Here is a 21,696-nt window from a genome sequence, read left to right as displayed (position 1 = left end):
GGAGGTAAGGGTGGGGTGGAGGTAAGGGTGGAGGTGGAGGTAAGGGTGGAGATGGAGGTAAGGGTGGGGTGGAGGTAAGGGTGGAGGTGGAGGTGGAGGTAAGGGTGGAGACGGAGGTAAAGGTGGAGGTGGAGGTAAGGGTGGAGACGGAGGTAAGGGTGGGGTGGAGGTAAGGGTGGAGGTGGAGGTAAGGGTGGAGACGGAGGTAAGGGTGGAGGTGGAGGTAAGGGTGGGGTGGAGGTAAGGGTGGAGACGGAGGTAAGGGTGGAGACGGAGGTAAGGGTGGAGGTGGAGGTAAGGGTGGGGTGGAGGTAAGGGTGGAGACGGAGGTAAGGGTGGAGACGGAGGTAAGGGTGGGGTGGAGGTAAGGGTGGGGTGGAGGTAAGGGTGGAGGTGGAGGTAAGGGTGGGGTGGAGGTAAGGGTGGGGTGGAGGTAAGGGTGGAGACGGAGGTAAGGGTGGGGTGGAGGTAAGGGTGGAGGTGGAGGTAAGGGTGGGGTGGAGGTAAGGGTGGAGGTGGAGGTAAGGGTGGAGACGGAGGTAAGGGTGGGGTGGAGGTAAGGGTGGGGTGGAGGTAAGGGTGGAGGTGGAGGTAAGGGTGGAGACGGAGGTAAGGGTGGGGTGGAGGTAAGGGTGGAGGTGGAGGTAAGGGTGGAGACGGAGGTAAGGGTGGGGTGGAGGTAAGGGTGGAGGTGGAGGTAAGGGTGGAGACGGAGGTAAGGGTGGTGTGGAGGTAAAGGTGGAGGTGGAGGTAAGGGTGGAGACGGAGGTAAGGGTGGGGTGGAGGTAAGGGTGGAGGTGGAGGTAAGGGTGGAGACGGAGGTAAGGGTGGAGGTGGAGGTAAGGGTGGGGTGGAGGTAAGGGTGGAGACGGAGGTAAGGGTGGAGACGGAGGTAAGGGTGGAGGTGGAGGTAAGGGTGGGGTGGAGGTAAGGGTGGAGACGGAGGTAAGGGTGGGGTGGAGGTAAGGGTGGGGTGGAGGTAAGGGTGGAGGTGGAGGTAAGGGTGGGGTGGAGGTAAGGGTGGAGGTGGAGGTAAGGGTGGAGACGGAGGTAAGGGTGGAGACGGAGGTAAGGGTGGAGGTGGAGGTAAGGGTGGGGTGGAGGTAAGGGTGGGGTGGAGGTAAGGGTGGAGACGGAGGTAAGGGTGGAGACGGAGGTAAGGGTGGAGACGGAGGTAAGGGTGGAGACGGAGGTAAGGGTGGAGGTGGAGGTAAGGGTGGAGACGGAGGTAAGGGTGGGGTGGAGGTAAGGGTGGAGGTGGAGGTAAGGGTGGAGACGGAGGTAAGGGTGGAGACGGAGGTAAGGGTGGGGTGGAGGTAAGGGTGGAGGTGGAGGTAAGGGTGGGGTGGAGGTAAGGGTGGAGGTGGAGGTAAGGGTGGAGGTGGAGGTAAGGGTGGGGTGGAGGTAAGGGTGGAGGTGGAGGTAAGGGTGGGGTGGAGGTAAGGGTGGAGGTGGAGGTAAGGGTGGAGACGGAGGTAAGGGTGGGGTGGAGGTAAGGGTGGGGTGGAGGTAAGGGTGGGGTGGAGGTAAGGGTGGAGACGGAGGTAAGGGTGGAGACGGAGGTAAGGGTGGGGTGGAGGTAAGGGTGGAGGTGGAGGTAAGGGTGGGGTGGAGGTAAGGGTGGAGTTGGAGGTAAGGGTGGAGACGGAGGTAAGGGTGGGGTGGAGGTAAGGGTGGAGGTGGAGGTAAGGGTGGAGACGGAGGTAAGGGTGGAGACGGAGGTAAGGGTGGGGTGGAGGTAAGGGTGGAGGTGGAGGTAAGGGTGGGGTGGAGGTAAGGGTGGAGGTGGAGGTAAGGGTGGAGGTGGAGGTAAGGGTGGAGACGGAGGTAAGGGTGGGGTGGAGGTAAGGGTGGAGGTGGAGGTAAGGGTGGAGGTGGAGGTAAGGGTGGGGTGGAGGTAAGGGTGGAGGTGGAGGTAAGGGTGGAGACGGAGGTAAGGGTGGGGTGGAGGTAAGGGTGGAGGTGGAGGTAAGGGTGGAGACGGAGGTAAGGGTGGAGACGGAGGTAAGGGTGGGGTGGAGGTAAGGGTGGAGGTGGAGGTAAGGGTGGGGTGGAGGTAAGGGTGGAGGTGGAGGTAAGGGTGGAGGTGGAGGTAAGGGTGGAGACGGAGGTAAGGGTGGGGTGGAGGTAAGGGTGGAGGTGGAGGTAAGGGTGGAGGTGGAGGTAAGGGTGGGGTGGAGGTAAGGGTGGAGGTGGAGGTAAGGGTGGAGACGGAGGTAAGGGTGGGGTGGAGGTAAGGGTGGAGGTGGAGGTAAGGGTGGGGTGGAGGTAAGGGTGGAGGTGGAGGTAAGGGTGGAGACGGAGGTAAGGGTGGGGTGGAGGTAAGGGTGGGGTGGAGGTAAGGGTGGAGACGGAGGTAAGGGTGGAGACGGAGGTAAGGGTGGAGGTGGAGGTAAGGGTGGGGTGGAGGTAAGGGTGGAGACGGAGGTAAGGGTGGGGTGGAGGTAAGGGTGGGGTGGAGGTAAGGGTGGAGACGGAGGTAAGGGTGGAGACGGAGGTTAGGGTGGAGACGGAGGTAAGGGTGGAGGTGGAGGTAAGGGTGGGGTGGAGGTAAGGGTGGAGGTGGAGGTAAGGGTGGAGACGGAGGTAAGGGTGGGGTGGAGGTAAGGGTGGGGTGGAGGTAAGGGTGGAGACGGAGGTAAGGGTGGAGACGGAGGTAAGGGTGGAGGTGGAGGTAAGGGTGGGGTGGAGGTAAGGGTGGAGACGGAGGTAAGGGTGGGGTGGAGGTAAGGGTGGAGGTGGAGGTAAGGGTGGAGACGGAGGTAAGGGTGGGGTGGAGGTAAGGGTGGAGACGGAGGTAAGGGTGGGGTGGAGGTAAGGGTGGGGTGGAGGTAAGGGTGGAGGTGGAGGTAAGGGTGGAGGTGGAGGTAAGGGTGGGGTGGAGGTAAGGGTGGAGACGGAGGTAAGGGTGGGGTGGAGGTAAGGGTGGAGACGGAGGTAAGGGTGGGGTGGAGGTAAGGGTGGGGTGGAGGTAAGGGTGGAGGTGGAGGTAAGGGTGGAGACGGAGGTAAGGGTGGAGGTGGAGGTAAGGGTGGGGTGGAGGTAAGGGTGGAGACGGAGGTAAGGGTGGAGGTGGAGGTAAGGGTGGGGTGGAGGTAAGGGTGGAGACGGAGGTAAGGGTGGGGTGGAGGTAAGGGTGGGGTGGAGGTAAGGGTGGAGACGGAGGTAAGGGTGGAGGTGGAGGTAAGGGTGGGGTGGAGGTAAGGGTGGAGACGGAGGTAAGGGTGGGGTGGAGGTAAGGGTGGGGTGGAGGTAAGGGTGGAGACGGAGGTAAGGGTGGAGGTGGAGGTAAGGGTGGGGTGGAGGTAAGGGTGGAGACGGAGGTAAGGGTGGAGGTGGAGGTAAGGGTGGGGTGGAGGTAAGGGTGGAGACGGAGGTAAGGGTGGGGTGGAGGTAAGGGTGGGGTGGAGGTAAGGGTGGAGGTGGAGGTAAGGGTGGAGACGGAGGTAAGGGTGGGGTGGAGGTAAGGGTGGGGTGGAGGTAAGGGTGGAGGTGGAGGTAAGGGTGGAGAGATGGGATCAGACCAACCGGCTGAATGGCTCCCACTCAGACATGCTCCATTCATCACCTCTCCTCTGTTGGCATCCAGCCAACTATCAGACCATTTCTCTCTCCATCTCCCCCTCCCGTGTTCCCCCTCCCTCCTCTCCCCTCCCCCCCCCCAAACACAGCCCTCCCTCCATCCCCCCCCCCCTCCCCGTCTGTCTGGCCTCCCTGCCCTGCAGAGCAGCATGTTGTGTTCATAAAGCCAGACACGCTGACACTAATGGCTTTGTTATTGTCCTCTGCCTACTGTTAACAACGTGCGCGCACACACACACACACACACACACACACACACACACACACACACACACACACACACACACACACACGCACACACACACACACGCACACACACACACACACATTAAGAGAGCTTCCGGTCTCTTGTTAATGTCGGTTGGCATTGGAGAGGTTGTTATTATTATTATTATTGTTATTATTATTGAGCTGTATAACAAAGAGTTAATGTCTCCAGATGGATACGGTAGTCTGGTTATCTGTTATGATGTGTTATATATAAATACATCTGTTAACCCATTAAGACCTGGAACGCATCTGTGTCACTTTAGATTTCTTTGGCTATTCAAAAATAGCAGAAAAACAAGCTCATAGCGCAAAAAACAATTCATTTTTTTTTCAAAAAACTGTTATATTATAACTGAATATTTTTAAGAATCGCCTCGGGTCTTAATGGGTTAATGTGTTATGAGCATCATTATCATGTAGACCTGAGGGCCAGAGTCTAAAAACACATTCTAAACCCTGAGGCGTTTTTAATAAATGACCTCCTCAGTGTTTAAAAAAACAAAACTCAACGTTCACTAAAACATGTATTTCTCAGCCTCTGTAGTCAATCAATAAACAATGAAACGACAGACAGAGATTATATGATGTCTTTATATTGTTTTATTGATTTGTTTATTTTTAAATGAACTTTAGGGAAAAGGAAAAGTCATTTGTATTCATAAGCGTTCAAGTGTCTGTTTGTTTCATGTGTCTATCGACTACAGAGGCTTATAATTGAATATGAAGCATGTAAAATTACATCCGTCCATCACTCTAAAGGTAGAAGCACACAAACTGTGCTACCAGTGGTGTAAAGTAACTAAGTACATGTACTCAAGTACTGTACTTAGTTACTTAGTTAATGTTGAGGTATTTGTTCTTTACTTGAGTATTTCTACTATCCAATACTTTCACTCCTACTCCTCTACATCTCAAATCAGAGGCAAATATTGTACTTTTACTCCTACAATTATTTTTAAAACTTTAGTTACTTTGTAGATTTTTTATATTATTACTAAACATTAACCACTTCAGCCCTACATACATTTTGAATTCCTGACATGTACTTGTAACAGAGTACTTCTACATTGCAGTATTGATACTTTTACTTAAGTAAACAAATAAATAGTACTTTTTCCACCACTGCTGTGCACCAGGTCCTAAAGTGAAATAGGTTAACAAGCTGTTATATATAATGTTCTATATGTTATAGTTTAGTAGGTCAGTGGTAGAGAACACGGCGGTCTTACCCAGCAGAGCCTTTAGAGAAGACATGAGAACGCCTGCAGAGCAACACCATAGTTCAGTTCATTCATTTATAAATCAGGTGTGAAATGGTTGTTATTTCACACCTGGGGGGCAATTCAGTGGAGACTAAGAAGCAAATCAGGCTCGACAATGGAGGGAAAATAACTTTACAGGAAAGATCAGGGGAAGAGTGAAGAGGTTGGCTGTCTCATCTGTATCTCCATATTTACATTGTGTATGTTTTTAATGCCCTATGTTGTTGTACAACTGTCACTCAAAAGTAGTGAAAATAGCAGATTATTCGATTCAAGAAGATAATCAATAGTTGCAGCCCTGATCTATAACAGTTTACGTGCTAAGGAGTAAGGACCCCCAAATGTATATTTATTTAGCTGCGGACCCCTATCTGACCATGCTTTCTGCCATGGACCCCCAGAAGAGAATATTAGTGTCAAAAAAATATATACAGTACATATTTTTTAAATGTAATTTTCAAAAATAGCAGATGTACAAGGTGTGGATTCTGTCCTTATCGGGGACATCAACTCAAACGGCGCTGAGTTGACCCAAGCAAACTTCGCAACGGTCGGCACGGCGACTCGCTCGCCTGATGGCTCGCTCGGCGCTGCCTCTCGTGGCTCAGGTCCGCCCGGCACCGTTTGATGGGAAGGGTCAAACCCCCCCCCCCCCCCATCCGATGGAACATTTGACGTTTGGTCACATTTTGTCCCAAGAAGTCACAACATGCATTCTGAGGAGTGAGAGGTGTGTTGGGTTTGTATCTACTCACACAATGCAGGGCGGGACTCCCTCTCCCTGCGGGGTACAGACCTCCTTCTCCTCCAGCTCGGGGCACTCCGCCCCGCCGCCCCCTACGGGCAGCTGGCTGACCTGGCGGGTGCGCGCCCGCTCGCCCGTGGGCCCGTTGAGGTCGTAGCACTCCTTGGAGCACGCCGACCACTCGGACCACTCAGAGACCTCGCAGCCTTTAGTCATCACACAGGCCTGGTAGGTCACCGGTAGACTCTCTTCAGAACACAGGCTGGAGAGAGAGAGAGAGAGAGAGAGAGAGAGAGAGAGAGAGAGAGAGAGAGTCAAATTCAAGTCAAGTCAAATGTATTAACCCATTGAGACCTGAAGCCGATTCTACATGTCTCCTAAATCGCAACAGTATTCTGAAAAACCTATGTTTCTATATCAGTGGTGTTCAATCTTTTTCATGTCAAGGACCCCCAAAATGATGTGTATTTGGCCGCGGACCGCCATCAAAATATTTTGTTCCAGGGACCCCAAGAAGCAAAGATTTGAGTTAAAAATGTTCGCTTTAAAAATATATATATTCAAAGATTTGCACACATTTTCACGAATTTTCAAAAATAGCAGATCTACAAGCTCCAGGTCTTAACGGGTTAACACATTGACTGCCATTGACGTCTATAGAAGTAATTTGATGATGTCAGTGATTTACGATAGAGGGCGCTCTTCCGCAACCTGTCAGTGATCCTATAGGACTCCTGAAGAAGAATGCACTCGGAAATCATGTGATCTAAAAACAAATCCAGCCCGTTCGGTCGAACGATTTATAAAAATATGTTTATCTCTGATTTATTATCCCAGAAGCTATATTCAACTGCCGATAACTAAAGAACGGAAGATTGCGGTGGATGTAAACCTCTGATGTTTGCATCGTTATTGAAAAACAAATCTCGAAAGATTAGTACTAACGCTGGCAGTGGCTGATTAACGAAGGAATGAATTCCCGGCAGTTCATCTGTTAAAGCACATTTAAAAACAACTTCTCGTTGATCAAACTGCCGTGCAGAGCAGGAGGTAGTGATGAGGAAAATTAGGAAGAAGAGACAGAGAGAGAAGAAACTCAGAATATAATAAATGACTGGAGCGCTCAGTTAGGTCTTTTATTACACCACAGGGGTGACTGACGTTTCCACAAACCGTCTCCTTCCAGAGTCAAACAGACGTGGAAGTTGTCCAAAGTAACATTTTTGTTTTTCTTATTAAATTGTCCTCTACTGTTGAGCACCAGAGCCCTTCTATGTTCACCACTTGGCTGAAACGCGTTGGGACTTCCAACCTCTCTCTGTCAATGTATAACAGTGGCTTTGTAAAAAAAAACAATTGCATGCATCAGTTTGTTTGCCCCCGTAAACCAAATAAAGGCTCAAACAAACACAAACAGAGCTGCAGCTCCAGCTCTGTGTGTCTCTGTGTGTGTCTCTGTGTGTCTGTGTGTGTGTCTCTGTGTGTCTCTGTATATGAGGCTGTGGATGGAGAGAGAAATTAATGGTGAATTATTCTGCATAAATAATGTGCAGAATGATTCCAGAGCAATTTGTTCTGGTTGTTTTGACAGAGTCACATCACAGGAAGCCTGGCCTTTTCTAGTGGCGGGGATTCGCTGTCTGGTTCAGTGTTGTTAAAGAGCTTGATTTGTCTCCGCTGTGTGTGCGTGTGCGTGCACGTGTGTATGTGTGCGTGTGCGTGGCGTGCATGTGGTTACAACAGTGAGGCTAATAGACCATTGTGGATAAAGATACCATAACAGCCCCCCCCCCCCCCCTCTCTCTCTCTCTCTCTCTCTCTCTCTCTCTCTCTCTCTCTCTCTCTCTCTCTCTCTCCTCTTCCAGACACAAACAAGCCCTCTCTCTCTCTCTCTCTCTCTCTCTCTCTCTCTCTCTCTCTCTCTCTCTCTCTCTCTCTCTCTCTCTCTCTCTCTCTCTCTCTCTCTCTCTCTCTCTCTCTCCTCTTCCAGACACAAACAAGCCCTCTCTCTCTCTCTCTCTCTCTCTCTTGTGTCCCGATCTGCAGATCAGCAACTTGCGGTGAAGAGTTTGGGTGTAAACAGAGACAAAAATGTTCAGACCAACTATAGAGCCCTGCAGAGAGAGACCCCGATCACTAGTATTTATTGTAGGCATGTCATATAGGCCAACATTTTAGTTTTTCTCAAGTATAAAATAGTGTAAAGTAACTAAGTAGGCCTACATTTACTTAAGTAATGTACTCAAGTACAATTTTGAGGTACTTTTACTTTACTGGAGTAATTCCAATGTTCAATAATTTCAATACTCAATACTACTCCACTAAATCTCTCTTATAATTATTTGAAAACATTTAGTTACTAGTTATAGATTTTGATTATTATTACAAAACACACATTCACCACTTCAGTCCTATATGCATTTCGGCCATTTGAAAATAGCAGATCTACAAGCTCAGATTGTGAGCTTGTAGATCTGCTATTTTCAACATGTTTTATACATTTTGTACATTGGAAAGCTTGTGAAATGGGACATTCTGCATAATGACTACTTTTACTTTAGTACTTTATGTACATTTTTATACCAATAGCTTTGTACATTTACTCAAGTACTTTTTTAATTCTGGACTTTTACTTGTAACAGAGTATTTCTACATTGCAGTATTGATACTTTTACTTAAGTCAAACTTGTTAATACTTTGTAAAATAGGGTTATTTGAGTTATTTGTGATGTTGTGTTATGGAAGGCTTGCAGCTCAACATCCAGAGACGATTACATGATACAAATACCTCTTCACTATGCATGCCATGGAGTGATAATTAACATGATTTAGCATAATAATGGATGTGAAATGAGAGATTCCCCTATTTCTATCCATAAGCGTAAATACAGGTGATGCTGGCCCTACATTAATGTGTGATCATCATAATATTATGAGCTATAAGCCTCCTTGGAGCGTCCAGACCATCTGTCTCTTCACTGAGTTGTTCAGAATAATCAAACCGCTCGGGCATTCTCTCTAATCCTCAACATATATATATATATATATATATATATATATATATATATATATATATATATATATATATATATATATATATACTTGTATACTTGTATACTTATCATTCTCACTAATCCTCAACGTATAATATCATGCAGAATGTAAGCAAAGCAAAGTTTGTTGTTTACCCAGGGTGTCGGACTAAGCACGAAGCTTGTTTCCAGCCGGACCCTGCATGGAAGCCTTGCTCAAGGGCTTTTCAGCGGTGATTCATGATTGATGTGATGAATTGGGGAATCGAACTAGGGACCTTCCGGTATCAAGGCCGCCCCTCTAACCACTAGGCCACCGCTGCCACATCATGTGATATGATGACGTATAGGGATTATGTCATTATCCATAGTCCACTCTGTATAAATCATCATGATTCTGAACAACACCTAGAATCAATTGCACACATCACCAATGGATGTAGTGCATATAAAAATTGGTACATTGCTCGCCACGACCGCATTGTCGACATAGTGTCCGATGCAGTCAAAACATGTGTGCCATCCAGTGCAGCAATGTACAAACACTCAAGAGTGTTACCAGATTGGTTTGGTTTAGCTTGTGATGCCTTTGCTAACATCCCAAATACACCTGATGTCGGTTTTGTTGACACCAGTCACAAGGAGGTTCTGATTTTGGAGGTGGCGTCTTTGAACTATACATGGACCAGACTTTCCAAGATAAGCATTCTAAGTACCAACCGCTACTGAGAATTATTACAAACCTTGGGTGTGTGTGTGTGTGTGTGTGTGTGTGTGTGTGTGTGTGTGTGTGTGTGTGTGTGTGTGTGTGTGTGTGTGTGTGTGTGTGTGTGTGTGTGTGTGTGTGTGTGTGTGTGTGTGTGTGTGAGTGAGAGTTTGAAATGCTGTTTAATGTTTGCAATGCTGCTTAAAAGTGTTCATGTGTAGGCTACTGCTAAAGTTAAGGAACACATTGCAGCATCGGTCAAATAACTCATTACATTGCAACATTGATTTCTTGTGTTTGAAAAGTTAAAAGTGTGGAATACAAAAGAATAATACAAAGTTAAAAAGGCTAAAATCCTCTTTATGATTTAAAATGTAGACAATTCATGCAATTACCATGTTGTGGTTTATTTGATTTTAAAACTACTAACATGTAGAGTTCATGAATTTGCCATGTTTTAAAAAAGGTTGAAAATGCCAAGTGGAAAAGAGCCGATATACACGCTTGTGGATCAGCTATTTTTCTGAAGATGTGTCTTTATTATTTACTTAATTGTTTAAAGACTCTTATTGTTTGGTCTAAGGGCTTTAATTGTTTAAAGCATTGTTTTAAAACATTTATTGGTTTGGAACATTTATTGTATTAAAACATTTATTTTTTTAAAACATTTATTGTTTTAAAACATTTATTGGTTTGAAACATTATTGTTTGAAAAAGCAAAGTTTTTAAAAAATGAGTTTGAAAAATGATATGATTTGTTGTTAAATGGCAATGTTGCTAATCTTTATTTTTCCTCTGTTAAAGGTTTACAACCTAACTACTAACTAAAACTACTAGCAGACCAGACCAATCAACAAAAGAAGCCAACCAATGCAAAAAACAGAGTTGGAAAATAAAAAGTTGATTTGAGTTTGGAACTTTGAGTTGCGTCCTTGTGTCCTTTGGAGCAAAACTAGGAAGGGACTTGTGTGTGTGTGTGTGTGTGTGTGTGTGTGTGTTTAATCACTTTCTACCAGGAGGCAATTGTTGGGCCATGAAAAGGTTGACACTTTATGAGCGTGTACAGTGGCTTTGTTTTGAAATGGGGCTTAAAGCTGCAATCCATAACTTTTATGTCCCTACACTTGATTGGAACCCGGTCCTAACGCGCAAACCATCCAAAATGTCCACTACAATTATTTGAAAACTACTCGTTACTTTGTAGATATTTATTATTATTACAAAACATACATTAACCTCTTCAGCTCTATATACATTTTGGCCATTTGAAAATAGCCGATCTACAAGCTCACAATGTGAAGCGATGCGACGCATTGTGAGCTTGTAGATCTGCTATTTTCAAACAATTTGTACACATTTTAAACGTTTGAAAACATGAGGAATGGGACATTCTGCATAATGAGCACTTTCTACTGTTGGTACTTTAAGTACATTTTGATACCAATACTTTTTCACTTTTGCTTCAGTAAATTTTGAATTCTGGACTTTTGCTTGTAACAGAGTATTTCTACTTTGCAGTATTGATACTTTTACTTAAAAGTAAAAAAAAAAATGGAGTACGTTTCCCACCACTGCCTGTCATAAAGAGTGGATGAGGATGGATGAGGATGGATGAGGTTGGATGCTGTGTGCACTGGCCTCTATTAGAGCCACAGTGAAACAACCTGAGACAGAATGAGGTCATCTGTCTCCCAACAAAGACCCAGGCTCTTAGACCACACTTATTCTACTGTATTGTGCACTATATAATACTGTATTGTACAGTATGTATACAGTATATACTTAAACCATTAAATATATTATTTTTTTTCCTGAGGGGGTCCCGGGAACAAAAACTTTTGAGATGGGTGGTCCGCGGCCAAATACATATAATGAATCTTGACATGAACAAGCTTGAGCACCACTGATATTATAGCAACATAGTTTTATCAGAAAGCTGTTAGGATTTAGAAGACATTTGTAGAATCCCCCAGGAGCAAAGATTTGAGTTAAAAATGTTCCCTTTAAAGATATACAAATATATATATTCAAAGATTTGACCCATTTTCATTTTTTTTTTTCATAAATAGATCTACAAGCTCATAGCGCAGCACTCGCTATGAGCTTGTATATCTGCTATTCTTGAATAGCCCAAGTATGAGAGAGTGGTTAAAGAAAGTGGTTAAAATGACAGATGTTTTTCCGCGCTGTAATGGATTAATATAGTAACACCTCAGCATCATCTGCTGTGGAACTCACAGTCAGTCCAGTGAACAAACCCAACCCGTGGCCACGTTTAGAGACGTATGGAGCTAAATGCTTCCTAAAAGCCTCTAGCTAGGAGGGAAGTCGAGGGATTTTAATAACAGATGTAAACACAGCATCTGTGTCTCGCTCCCCCGAGGTTCCTGCAGTTTTCCTTAAGAATATTCCTCGTGAACTATTGACTTTTAACTTGTTTCTTCTACGCATGTCTTTTCTTGGCGATGTCTATTTTCTTTCACAGCATGTAGGAGGCTATAGCTGCTGTTTGCTGTGTTTGTGTTTGTTTGTTTGTTTGTTGGTTTGGAGTTAATCTCACAAACCACTGGACCAATGCAAGCACATGTCTTATGCTCACTCACTGCCAGTATGCATTTATTTTTTCTTGACATTTATATCTGTGAAATATTGAACTTTCATTATTTGATAAGTAGAGTAGAAACCCCAGCCGCGCACGGGGCCCAGCGTGGCCGCGTGTATATTGGGGATGGAGGCGAGTATTAGGCGTGCAACAGGCGGGGGGGGGGGTAGCAGTGTGTGCTGTGGAGGCTGTTGCTAACTTGCTATGAGGCAGAGAGGGAGGTAAAGAGTAGACAGCGTGGCGACGTGCACAGGGGAGCGGATAGTGTGGCTGTAAGTACAGGAAGAAGTAGAGGCAGCGTGTGTAGACATTGTAGTGACCTGAATGGAGCGTGGTGGTGGAGAAGAGACGCAGCAATGCAGAACTGTTGTTGCGCGTTGGCGACGTGTTGGTGAGCGTTGGCGGCGTAGAAGCATGTGTGTGTGTGAGTGTGTGTGCTGTGTGTATGTGGAGAAGGGACGTTGTGCCGACTGTATGCAGTGGCGTGGTGGTGAGGAAGAGGGGGTGGAGGGAGGGGTGTTGGTGTTGCCAGGTGAGCGTGTTGTAAGCGCGGCGGGCGCGAGTTTCAGCGAGGTGTAAGTGAGGCATGTAGGGAGAGAATGTAATAGTTATGCAGGGGGTCCGCGGTCAGCCCGCTGGTGGCCGGACCCCCTGTAAGTGTAGGGGCGCGTGGGGACCCCCGTAGAAGAGGGCGGGGCCCTTGGGATGGGTGTTGTTTGTTTGATGTAGGTGGTTGCTTCTTTCTGGCGCTGGCTGTGCAAACCTGGCAACCCAGCGCATGCTGGCGGTGGCGTTACACCAGAAATGCGTAAATTCAGCGCGGCCGCCGTGGCGAGTCAGTTGGCGACATGTGGTCTGGCGGTGCGTTGTTTAGTCGATAACAGAGCTGTGGGGTGTCCTCACCGAGGGTGCGGAAGTCGGTCGCCATTTATATAGTTAGATGGAACGAGGCCGGCTCTCATCTGGCTGAAACTTTGACCAGATATGGATTCAAACGCCATACTGTATATTTCATAGATGACTGACATCACAGGCTGTGGCCACACGAAGTTTGAGATTTGATGAATCTATTATTTTGATTATTATTACGAAACCACTTCAGACCTGTCTACTTTGGGCCTATCTACTATTTGAAAATAGCCGATCTACAAGCTCCCAATGTAAGCTTGTAGATCGTGCTATAGACGCTATCTATAGCTAGATAAACGTCCTAAAGACGCTCGACAGCGTGTCTATAGCGGTGGATTTGAACCCACGACCTCTACGGTGGTGGGCAGGGACTTTCACCTCTGCGCCACCCAAGAGCTATCATCACTGTTTTTAAATGGTTTTACAATAATGATAAAACAAGGAAGGGTTTTGGACGTCTGACAGCAACAATGTTTGTCTGCTTCATAAATGTAGATACTTAACATTCATGGGTCAGGATGTTCCAGACCGTGAATTAAAACACAAACACTTTCAAATACTTCAGAACACCGCAGGCAGCACTGACTCAACATTCTTTTCATCTTCACAGAAAAAACTAATGTTACTAATGTTTTTCCTTTAAGATCTTGCCAAGGAGACAATAACGTTTCAAGGCAGTAAACAAGTTTAAGTGATTAATATTCATGAACGGTTATTTGTCTGAGTGACCGTAAGCTGTGTGATAATGTGTGTTTATATCGCATAATACATAACCTCAATTATTCACAAAGACAACCAGATAAAACTGCATTTGATTTTTGATCAACACTTTATGTTAGTAAAGTGTTTAGTGTGTGTCACCACCCGTCCTGTGAACTTTCGGGTCAAACAGGAAGAAATGCATTCCATGCTGAATGCCACCAAAACGTAGAATGCCTTAATAACAAAACCTAATTAAAGATATTGACTCCCTATAGTCCCTACTCAAACTCAAATGAACCTACAAGAATGTACAAGAAATGAACCCACCAAGAACGCATCTGTGTCATTTTAAGATTTCTTTGGCTATTCAAAAATAGCAGATATATAAGCTGGGAGGGGGTCCCTGGAACAAAATTATTATCAGATGGGGGTCCGCCGCCAAATACATATAATTTTGGGGGTCCATGGACAATGGAAAAGTTGTTAAAAATGTGTGCGTAAAAATAAATATATTCAAAGATTTGCACACATTTTCACGATTTTTCAAAAATAGTAGATCTACAAGCTCATAGTGCGGCACTCGGTGCCGCACTATGAGCTTGTATATCTGCTATTTGTGAATAGCCAAATAAATCTTAAAATGACACAGATGCGTTCCCGGATTAAATGGGTTAAAAATACAATAGTCTGGCAATGCCAGGCTAACCTTTGAACACATCGGTATAGTAGCATCCTCTGCCCCGCCCCCCACCCCTCCTTTCTCTGTAAATATATATATTTACTGAGCTTCCACAGACATGTATCCCCTCCCTCCCTCCCCGCCTTGACGGGGAATCCCAGTGGGGAAGCTGTTTCAATTTGGAGGCTCGAGCCATGATGGTTATCTTTTTGTTCTGTCGGCTCTGTGATAGAATTACATTAAATGTTGTTTGTTGATGCTATAATGTCACTCTGGAAACAGGTTTAAGGGAAATGGATTTATCTTTATCTGCATTGTGTTGACTTTAGTCTCAGTTGGTGTCATGGAACCACGTACTTGGGGGATTCTGGGATATGACTATAATATATAAAAAATGTTTTAGTTACTCCAGTGCGGGAGAGAATGCTTTCAACACATTAAAGCCATCTGTGTTTTGGCGAGTAGCAAAAGTGTATTCTTTAGTTTGACTTAAGTCAAGAGATTGCGCTATACCGGCGATATGAAACCCAAAGAGTCACATAGCATTAAGGAGAACTCCTAATGCTATGGTCTGCGCCGTGCTGAGTGGCTGCAAGTCCCTGTTCCCTGCATGCCTGTATGAGCTATGGGATTTCTGAATATCCTGTCGGTATCTATCTCTATCTATCTAGCCATATCCCAGAATCCCCAAGTACAGTATGTGATTCCATGACACCAGCTGAGACTAAGCCAACAACATTCTCTATATAATTATATAGAGAATTCTGCCCCTCTCTCTCTCTCTCTCTCTCTCTCTCTCTCTCTCTCTCTCCCTCCCTCTCCCTCTCCCTCTCCCTCTCCCTCTCCCTCTCTCTCTCTCTCTCTCTCTCTCTCTCTCTGACTAACACAGGCAGCAGTAAGGACACACACACACACACACACACACACACACACACACACACACACACACACACACACACACACACACACACACACACACACACACACACACACACACACACACACACACGCACACACAAAGTGATCAAATACACACAATGAGATCAGGGACACCGAGGAGGAGGTGACTAGATGTTGGTGTCTCACCTGAGGTTCTCGGCGGTGCCGCTCTTATGGATGCAGGTGACCTCTCTGGTCTGGTAGCCCACGGTCAGGTCCCACAGCTTGCCTCCCTGGCGGTTCTGACGGTTCCTGTTGCGTCTCTTCTTGATGAGCTCCCTGGTCTCGGGGTCTTTGACCTTCCCCCGCTCCCTCAGCCTCTCCCGGACCTTCTCCCTCATCTTCTCCCTCTTCTCCTTGTTCTTGGCCTTCCTCTGTCTCTTGGGCCGGTCGGCCTGCCTGGACGGCTGGTCCGCCGGGTTCCTGTTCAGCCTGTCGGCCCTGCGGTTCGCCCTGGACGCTCTGTCGCCCTCCCTGGGCGCTTTATCGCCGCCTCTGGACGCTTTATCACCTCCTCTGGATCGTTTACCGCCTCCTCTTGCGGGTTTATCACCTCCTTTGGGGGGTTTGTCGGCCCCTCTCGGGGTCTTCTCTCCCTCTCTCGGGGGTCTGTCGTCGGCCTGTCTGGCCTGGCGGGGTAAAGGTACGGCGCAGGACCCCCAGGAGCCCACCCTCAGGCTGTAGAGAGACTCCTCGCCCTCGCAGGGGCTCGGCCGACACGTCTGGAACTCCGTCAGGTTGGGGCAGGCGGAGCCTCCGAAGAGGGGCGGAGCCAGCACGTGGCGGATGCGGTTCTGCAGGCCCGTGCCGCAGGTCTTGGAGCAGCCGGTCCAGGGGCCGAACTCGGACGCCACGCAGTCCCGGGGACACGGGATGAGGCAGGCCTGCTCCAGGCGCGGCTTGGGCTCGAAGTACTCGCAGATGGCGGGGTCCTCGGCGGGCTCGCCGTCCGCCTTCTGCACGCAGCCCACCTCGCGCGTCTGGATGCCCTCCTCGCCCCGGGTGCACACGGCGGGGGGCGGCCGCGCCAACCCCCCCGCGCTGCCGCTGCGCATGGACACGGGCACGCACTGGTTCCACGCGCCCAGCTGCCAGTCGTACAGGTCCTTGTGGCGGTCACACACGTGGAAGCAGCCCTGCTGGTTGGCCGGTCGCTCCGCCTGGTCGCAGTTGGTGTGCAGTGTGGTCCAGCCCTCAGCGTGGGCGCACCACACCGCCCGGCTCTGGCCCCCGCCCGGCCCGCACTCACTGCCCATACACCTGCCCCAAGGTCCTGGAAGAGGAACACAGAGGAAACATACAGGACGTCAGGGGACAGTTCATCACACAGAGGCATTATACATAGAGTTCATCCATTAACAATATAAATTCAGCGTAATGATAGTACATGTACAGTAGGCACGGAAGGCAGGAGGTTTATATATTATATTATGTTCACTCCCCGGAACCCCCCCCCCCATTTGCTAGCAAGCTAATTCATTCGTACTCCCACAATTTTCCACACTTTCTGCAACCAGAAAATACACCAAATAACACAAACAGAGAGAGCTTATAGCTCAGATCCAGCCTCGTACCTCCCACAAGCAGAGCATGAGTCACACAGATCCTAAAGTGCCGGCGAGAACACTCTCTAATGCCTTTACACATTAACCCATTAAGACCGGGAACACATCTGTGTCATTTTAAGATTTCTTTGGCAATAAAAAAATAGCAGATCTACAAGCTTGTACGAGCTTGTAGATCTGCTATTTTTTGGAAAAATTGTGGGAAATGTGTACAAACCGTTGAATATATATATATGTTTTAAAGCGAACATCTTTAACTCAAATCTTTGCTTCTGGGGGGTCCCTGGAACAACATATTTTGACATGGGGGTCCGCGGCCAAATACATGTAATTGTGGGGGTCCTTGACATAAAAAACATTGAGAACCACTGATATTATAGCAACATGAGTTTGTTAAAAAAAAACTGTTAGGATTTAGAAGACATTTGTAGAATCCCCCAGAAGCAAAGATTTGAGTTAAAAATTGTTCGCTTAAAACAAAAATATAAAGATTTGCAAAAAATGTCATCGCTATGAGCTTGTATATCTGCTATGTTTGAATAGCCCAAATACATCTTAAAATGACACAGATGCGTTCCCGGTCTTAATGGGTTAAATATCAGCAGCCTAAGTGCCTCTGAGAGCAATAAGAATGCCCTGACAAAATACACACTTGACATTAAATCGCTCTCTTTCAATTTCCTGATTGCACTTTCCCGGGGATTTATGAGAGAGGCACAATTACAGGCTCAGGTAAACATGGTGTGTGAGCGCTAAAACACCGCCGGGGAGGGAGGAGGGATACTCACTGCCTCCAATCAATAGCCCAGGAACATTAACCCATTAAGACCGGGAACACATCTGTGTCATCTTAAGATTTATTTGGCTATGAAAAAATTGCAGATCGACAAGCTCATAGCGCGGCACCGAGTGCACCGAGAGAGCTTGTAGATCTGCAATTTTTTGGAAAGATATTGTGGAAAATGATTGGTGATGAATACATATATTTTTAAAGTACTCCAATCTCCAATCTTTGCTTCTGGAGATTCTACAAATGTCTTCTAAATAATCCTAATGTATGTTGCTATAATATCAGTGGTTCTCAAAAAATGATATGTATTTGACCGTGGACCCCCATCTCAAAATATTTTGTTCCAGGGACCCCCAGAAGTTGTAACAGAGTTAAAAACATGTTTGCTTTAAAAATATATATAAGATTTGCAAAGAAATATCACAATTTAAAACAAAATAGCAGATCTACAAGCTCATAGAGCGGCACTCGGTGCCGCGCTATGAGCTTCAAGACATCTTGAAAATAAATGACACACAGATGCGTTCCCGGTCTCAATGAGTTAAAATGCCCTGCGCTGTGAGGAATAGCATGGTCTCGCATATAAAAGCATTAGCGCTCTGTGTTCGACCTGGACTGGCCCCTGGGCAAGGCATTACTTATAAAGGCTAATTAGGTTATTAGCTGCCCGGCCGCCCAAGCTCCGCTCGGAAAGAGAGAGAGAGAGACCTGCTGAATCACTGTGTCCTCAGGATCAGACGATTGAAGGTTATTCCCAAAGTGTTTGTGTGCAAACAGTGTGTCGCATCATGACTGCATGTCACATGACTGCATGTCACATGACTTGAGCCCGTAGCACTGGCCCTAGCCTTGAGCGACCTTGCAGGATTATGCAAAGGCTACAACGTAACTTAGATACAGCATGTTATGTATAGACAGATGCCAGGTCATGGTTGACCTGGCATTGACCTGGTATTATCTTGTGTTATCTTGCTTATACTGTAAGTCGTCTCCGGATTAAGAGTTTCTTCTAAATGCCTAAACTGTAAACTGTAACAGCCTGTGTTTGGATCATAACAGAGTGTTTCTGGAGCGACCAACCGTCTGACAGAATGGAGCGACCAACCCAGAGCCATAGAGAGAGAGAGTTGTAGTTGTAGGGGTGCATTTCGCCTTTCCGACATGTCGCCTTTCCGACGTTGACGAACCCTATACCTAACCCTAACCCTAACCCTAACCGCACGCGGAAGCCACTAGTCGGAGTGGCGAGATGTCGGAATGGAAGGAGCACCCCAGTTGTAGGGCTGTAGTTCCTAACATTGGAACTTCCTCATTGAGATAGACAGAGCATTTCTGCATTCCATTCTTACAATGTGAGTCTATGCTAGTGTCGTCACTATCATACTAGATCACAGTTCAACCAGAACAGGAAAACATTGTCAGTATCTAGTCTACTGGTCCTCACACCACTGGGAACAGGTGATAATTCCTCCAAAACAACTGAAGCCACTTGCCAAGGCTTCAGGAAAGCAAGTTTTTTCCGTATTTATTTGCCTTCCAAAAAGTCCTGTGAGAGATAGTATAGAGTGTAGGCCTATAGGCAAAACATAACCAACTTGATGAAGCCCTGTATGGGCGAAACGTTGTTCACTTCTGGTTCATATTTGTGTTTAAAGATGGGAGAGCAGCCCATCGTGTGCGGACGGACATTCTCTTTTTCTTCACTTGATTATTTTTGGGTCGAGCAGCACCGTGTTTAAAGACACTGTGGGGATGTGCTTGTCCTACCTTCTTTAAAAAAAAAAAGAACACTCCAATAACAAATAACAATGTAGTTCCAAAAATAGAAAATAAAGAATAAATACTTTAGACGGCCAAACTAAGAAGAACAAACAAGAACTCAAGAAACTGCAACAGGATATACAACCTTCCAGGAAGGAGCGGCAGCTCTCTCCTTGGTGTTCTTACTGTCAGCCTCCCTTTTATAAGCAAGTGAGACAAACCAAACACAAATGATTAGTCATTTGCATCAATTAACACAAGCAGAGGCAAACCATGGCCCATGAGTTGATCTACAATTGCATCAATGTTTTCTCAAACGATTTTCAATACACATTCCATGGAGCCAAAACACTCACAAGATTCAAACGAGACAAAAATGGGAGATAAACCAGGAAAACAAACACCCCTCCTCCTCACTTGGCACCTTCCCAAATCAACAGGACTGCCAGCACTGCAGATGAGAGAGAGGTAAACAAGAAATGACCAAAGTCATAATAAAGCTGCATGCGGCAGGCTTTTTTTGCCCCAATCTTTTCATAGACCTGATTACTTGTTTTTTGGATTGCCTGTTTCTCTCGCCAAACCTGGCAACATTAGCGTCACAGAATCTGCAACACTAAACGCTCTAATGTTTTTTATATAAGTGGTGGCAACATTTTGTGACACCACACGGGTCTTCCCAACAATAGCTAAGATTGAAGTCAGTGTGAACATGGCCAAACAATAACTTAATAGCCAAACTAGGTCTAATGAAGCACGCTAGCATTTAGGCTAACCCTCCTGCCTGAGGCTCTCTCCCTCTCTCTTTCTCTGCTGCAAAGAAGGAGAGGCGGGTGCTGCAAAGGGCCGTCTCCCCATTGGCTTAAACGGGGGGAAGTGTGAAGGACAGCCAGGACAGCCAATGACACTTAGGTGTGACTCGGGTGTCGGACTAGGACTAGTGCTGTCTGTAGAGCCGCCAGCTTTCAGCATGCGGCTAAAAATACAAGATACAAGACAGGTAAAGATAGAAGACAGAAGATAAAATCTTCTCCTTTTGATTGAACTATTCCTTTAACTATTTTTAACCTGGCATCCTGCATGTTGGAAGTTAGCCAAAGAAGAAGCAAATCTACCAGCAAGGCGTCCCATTCCCATGTACAGATGTGCCACTTCAAAACTTCACACGTTACTGTTCTTTCCCTGATAGTGCCCTGAAAATGCATTTTTTTCCTCCCTTTTCTGCCCTTAAAATGCACTGTTTTGCCCCTGAAAAGAAGTTGTCACTACACACCCCCGTTTTTCCCTTCAACAGACATCCATATACATGAGAACAAAAGAATGTGTGTTTAAGAAGGTGTCAGACTCATTATGAGGCGAAAGGTGATTTGACTCAAATCACCTGACTCAGTTGCTCAAATTAATTAGCATCATAAAAGCAGTGATCATCAAAATAATTCAGCATTTTAAATGCCCTTCTTTGTCCCTCTTATTGCCCTGGGAATCCCCTGAAAATTTACTGTCTTGGCGATGGCAGGACATGTGAAGTTTTGAAGTGGCACATCTGTAAGCTAAGAGTAATTTAACGTGGCCCGAGTCAGAGGCCATTTTTCTGTCTTCTTTTAAAACGTTTCACGGTTTCTCAGTCGATAGCGCTGAGGTTCGGCGATGAAAACGTCAACGGAAGAGGAGTCAGCGGAGGAGGAGGTGAATTAGCCTGCATGCAGCTACGGGCAGCGGAGCTGAGATCAATACAGAGATCAATACGAGGAGAAGAAGAAACTGCCTCGGACGAGAGACACCGTCCTGGTCACGTGATCTGTCATCTCTGTCATTATATCCTCCCTGGATGGAACGCACCGCGGAAAGAAAGAAAGCAAGAAAGAAAGAAAGCAAGCAAGCAAGAAAGAAGTACATGTACTCAAGTACTGTACCTAATCCAGTAAGACCTGAGGCCGATTCTACAAATGTCTTCTAAATCAGTGGTTCTCAAACTTTTTCACGTCAAGGACCCCCAAAATGATTTGTATTTGGCCGCGGACCCCCATCTCAAATATTTTGTTCCAGGGACCCCCCAGAAGCAAAGATTTGAGCAACAAATGTTCGCTTAAAAATATATATATATATTCAAAGGTTTGAACAAATTTTCACGATTTTTCAAAAACAGCAGATC

The 21,696-nt window shown here is 46.5% G+C and overlaps 1 protein-coding gene across 1 annotated transcript in view; it reads right to left on the bottom strand.

Annotated features, from left to right (window-relative positions):
- thsd7aa (thrombospondin, type I, domain containing 7Aa) overlaps nucleotides 1–21,696 on the bottom strand; it is a gene marked incomplete at both ends in the record, with an annotated part of 204,039 nt that overhangs the window by 132,661 nt on the left and 49,682 nt on the right. The window contains 2 exons of the mRNA XM_084080528.1: nucleotides 5,870–6,121; nucleotides 15,576–16,701. Of these exons, the coding sequence (XP_083936654.1) occupies nucleotides 5,870–6,121; nucleotides 15,576–16,701 (1,378 nt within the window). The remainder of the gene's footprint in view (nucleotides 1–5,869; nucleotides 6,122–15,575; nucleotides 16,702–21,696) is intronic.

The sequence above is a fragment of the Gymnoscopelus microlampas genome (assembly GCF_963454915.1).
Source record: "Gymnoscopelus microlampas genome assembly, chromosome: 15".
NCBI lineage: Eukaryota > Metazoa > Chordata > Actinopteri > Myctophiformes > Myctophidae > Gymnoscopelus > Gymnoscopelus microlampas.
Note: the sequence above shows the minus strand (reverse complement) of the source record. Positions and strands in the feature narration are given on the sequence as shown.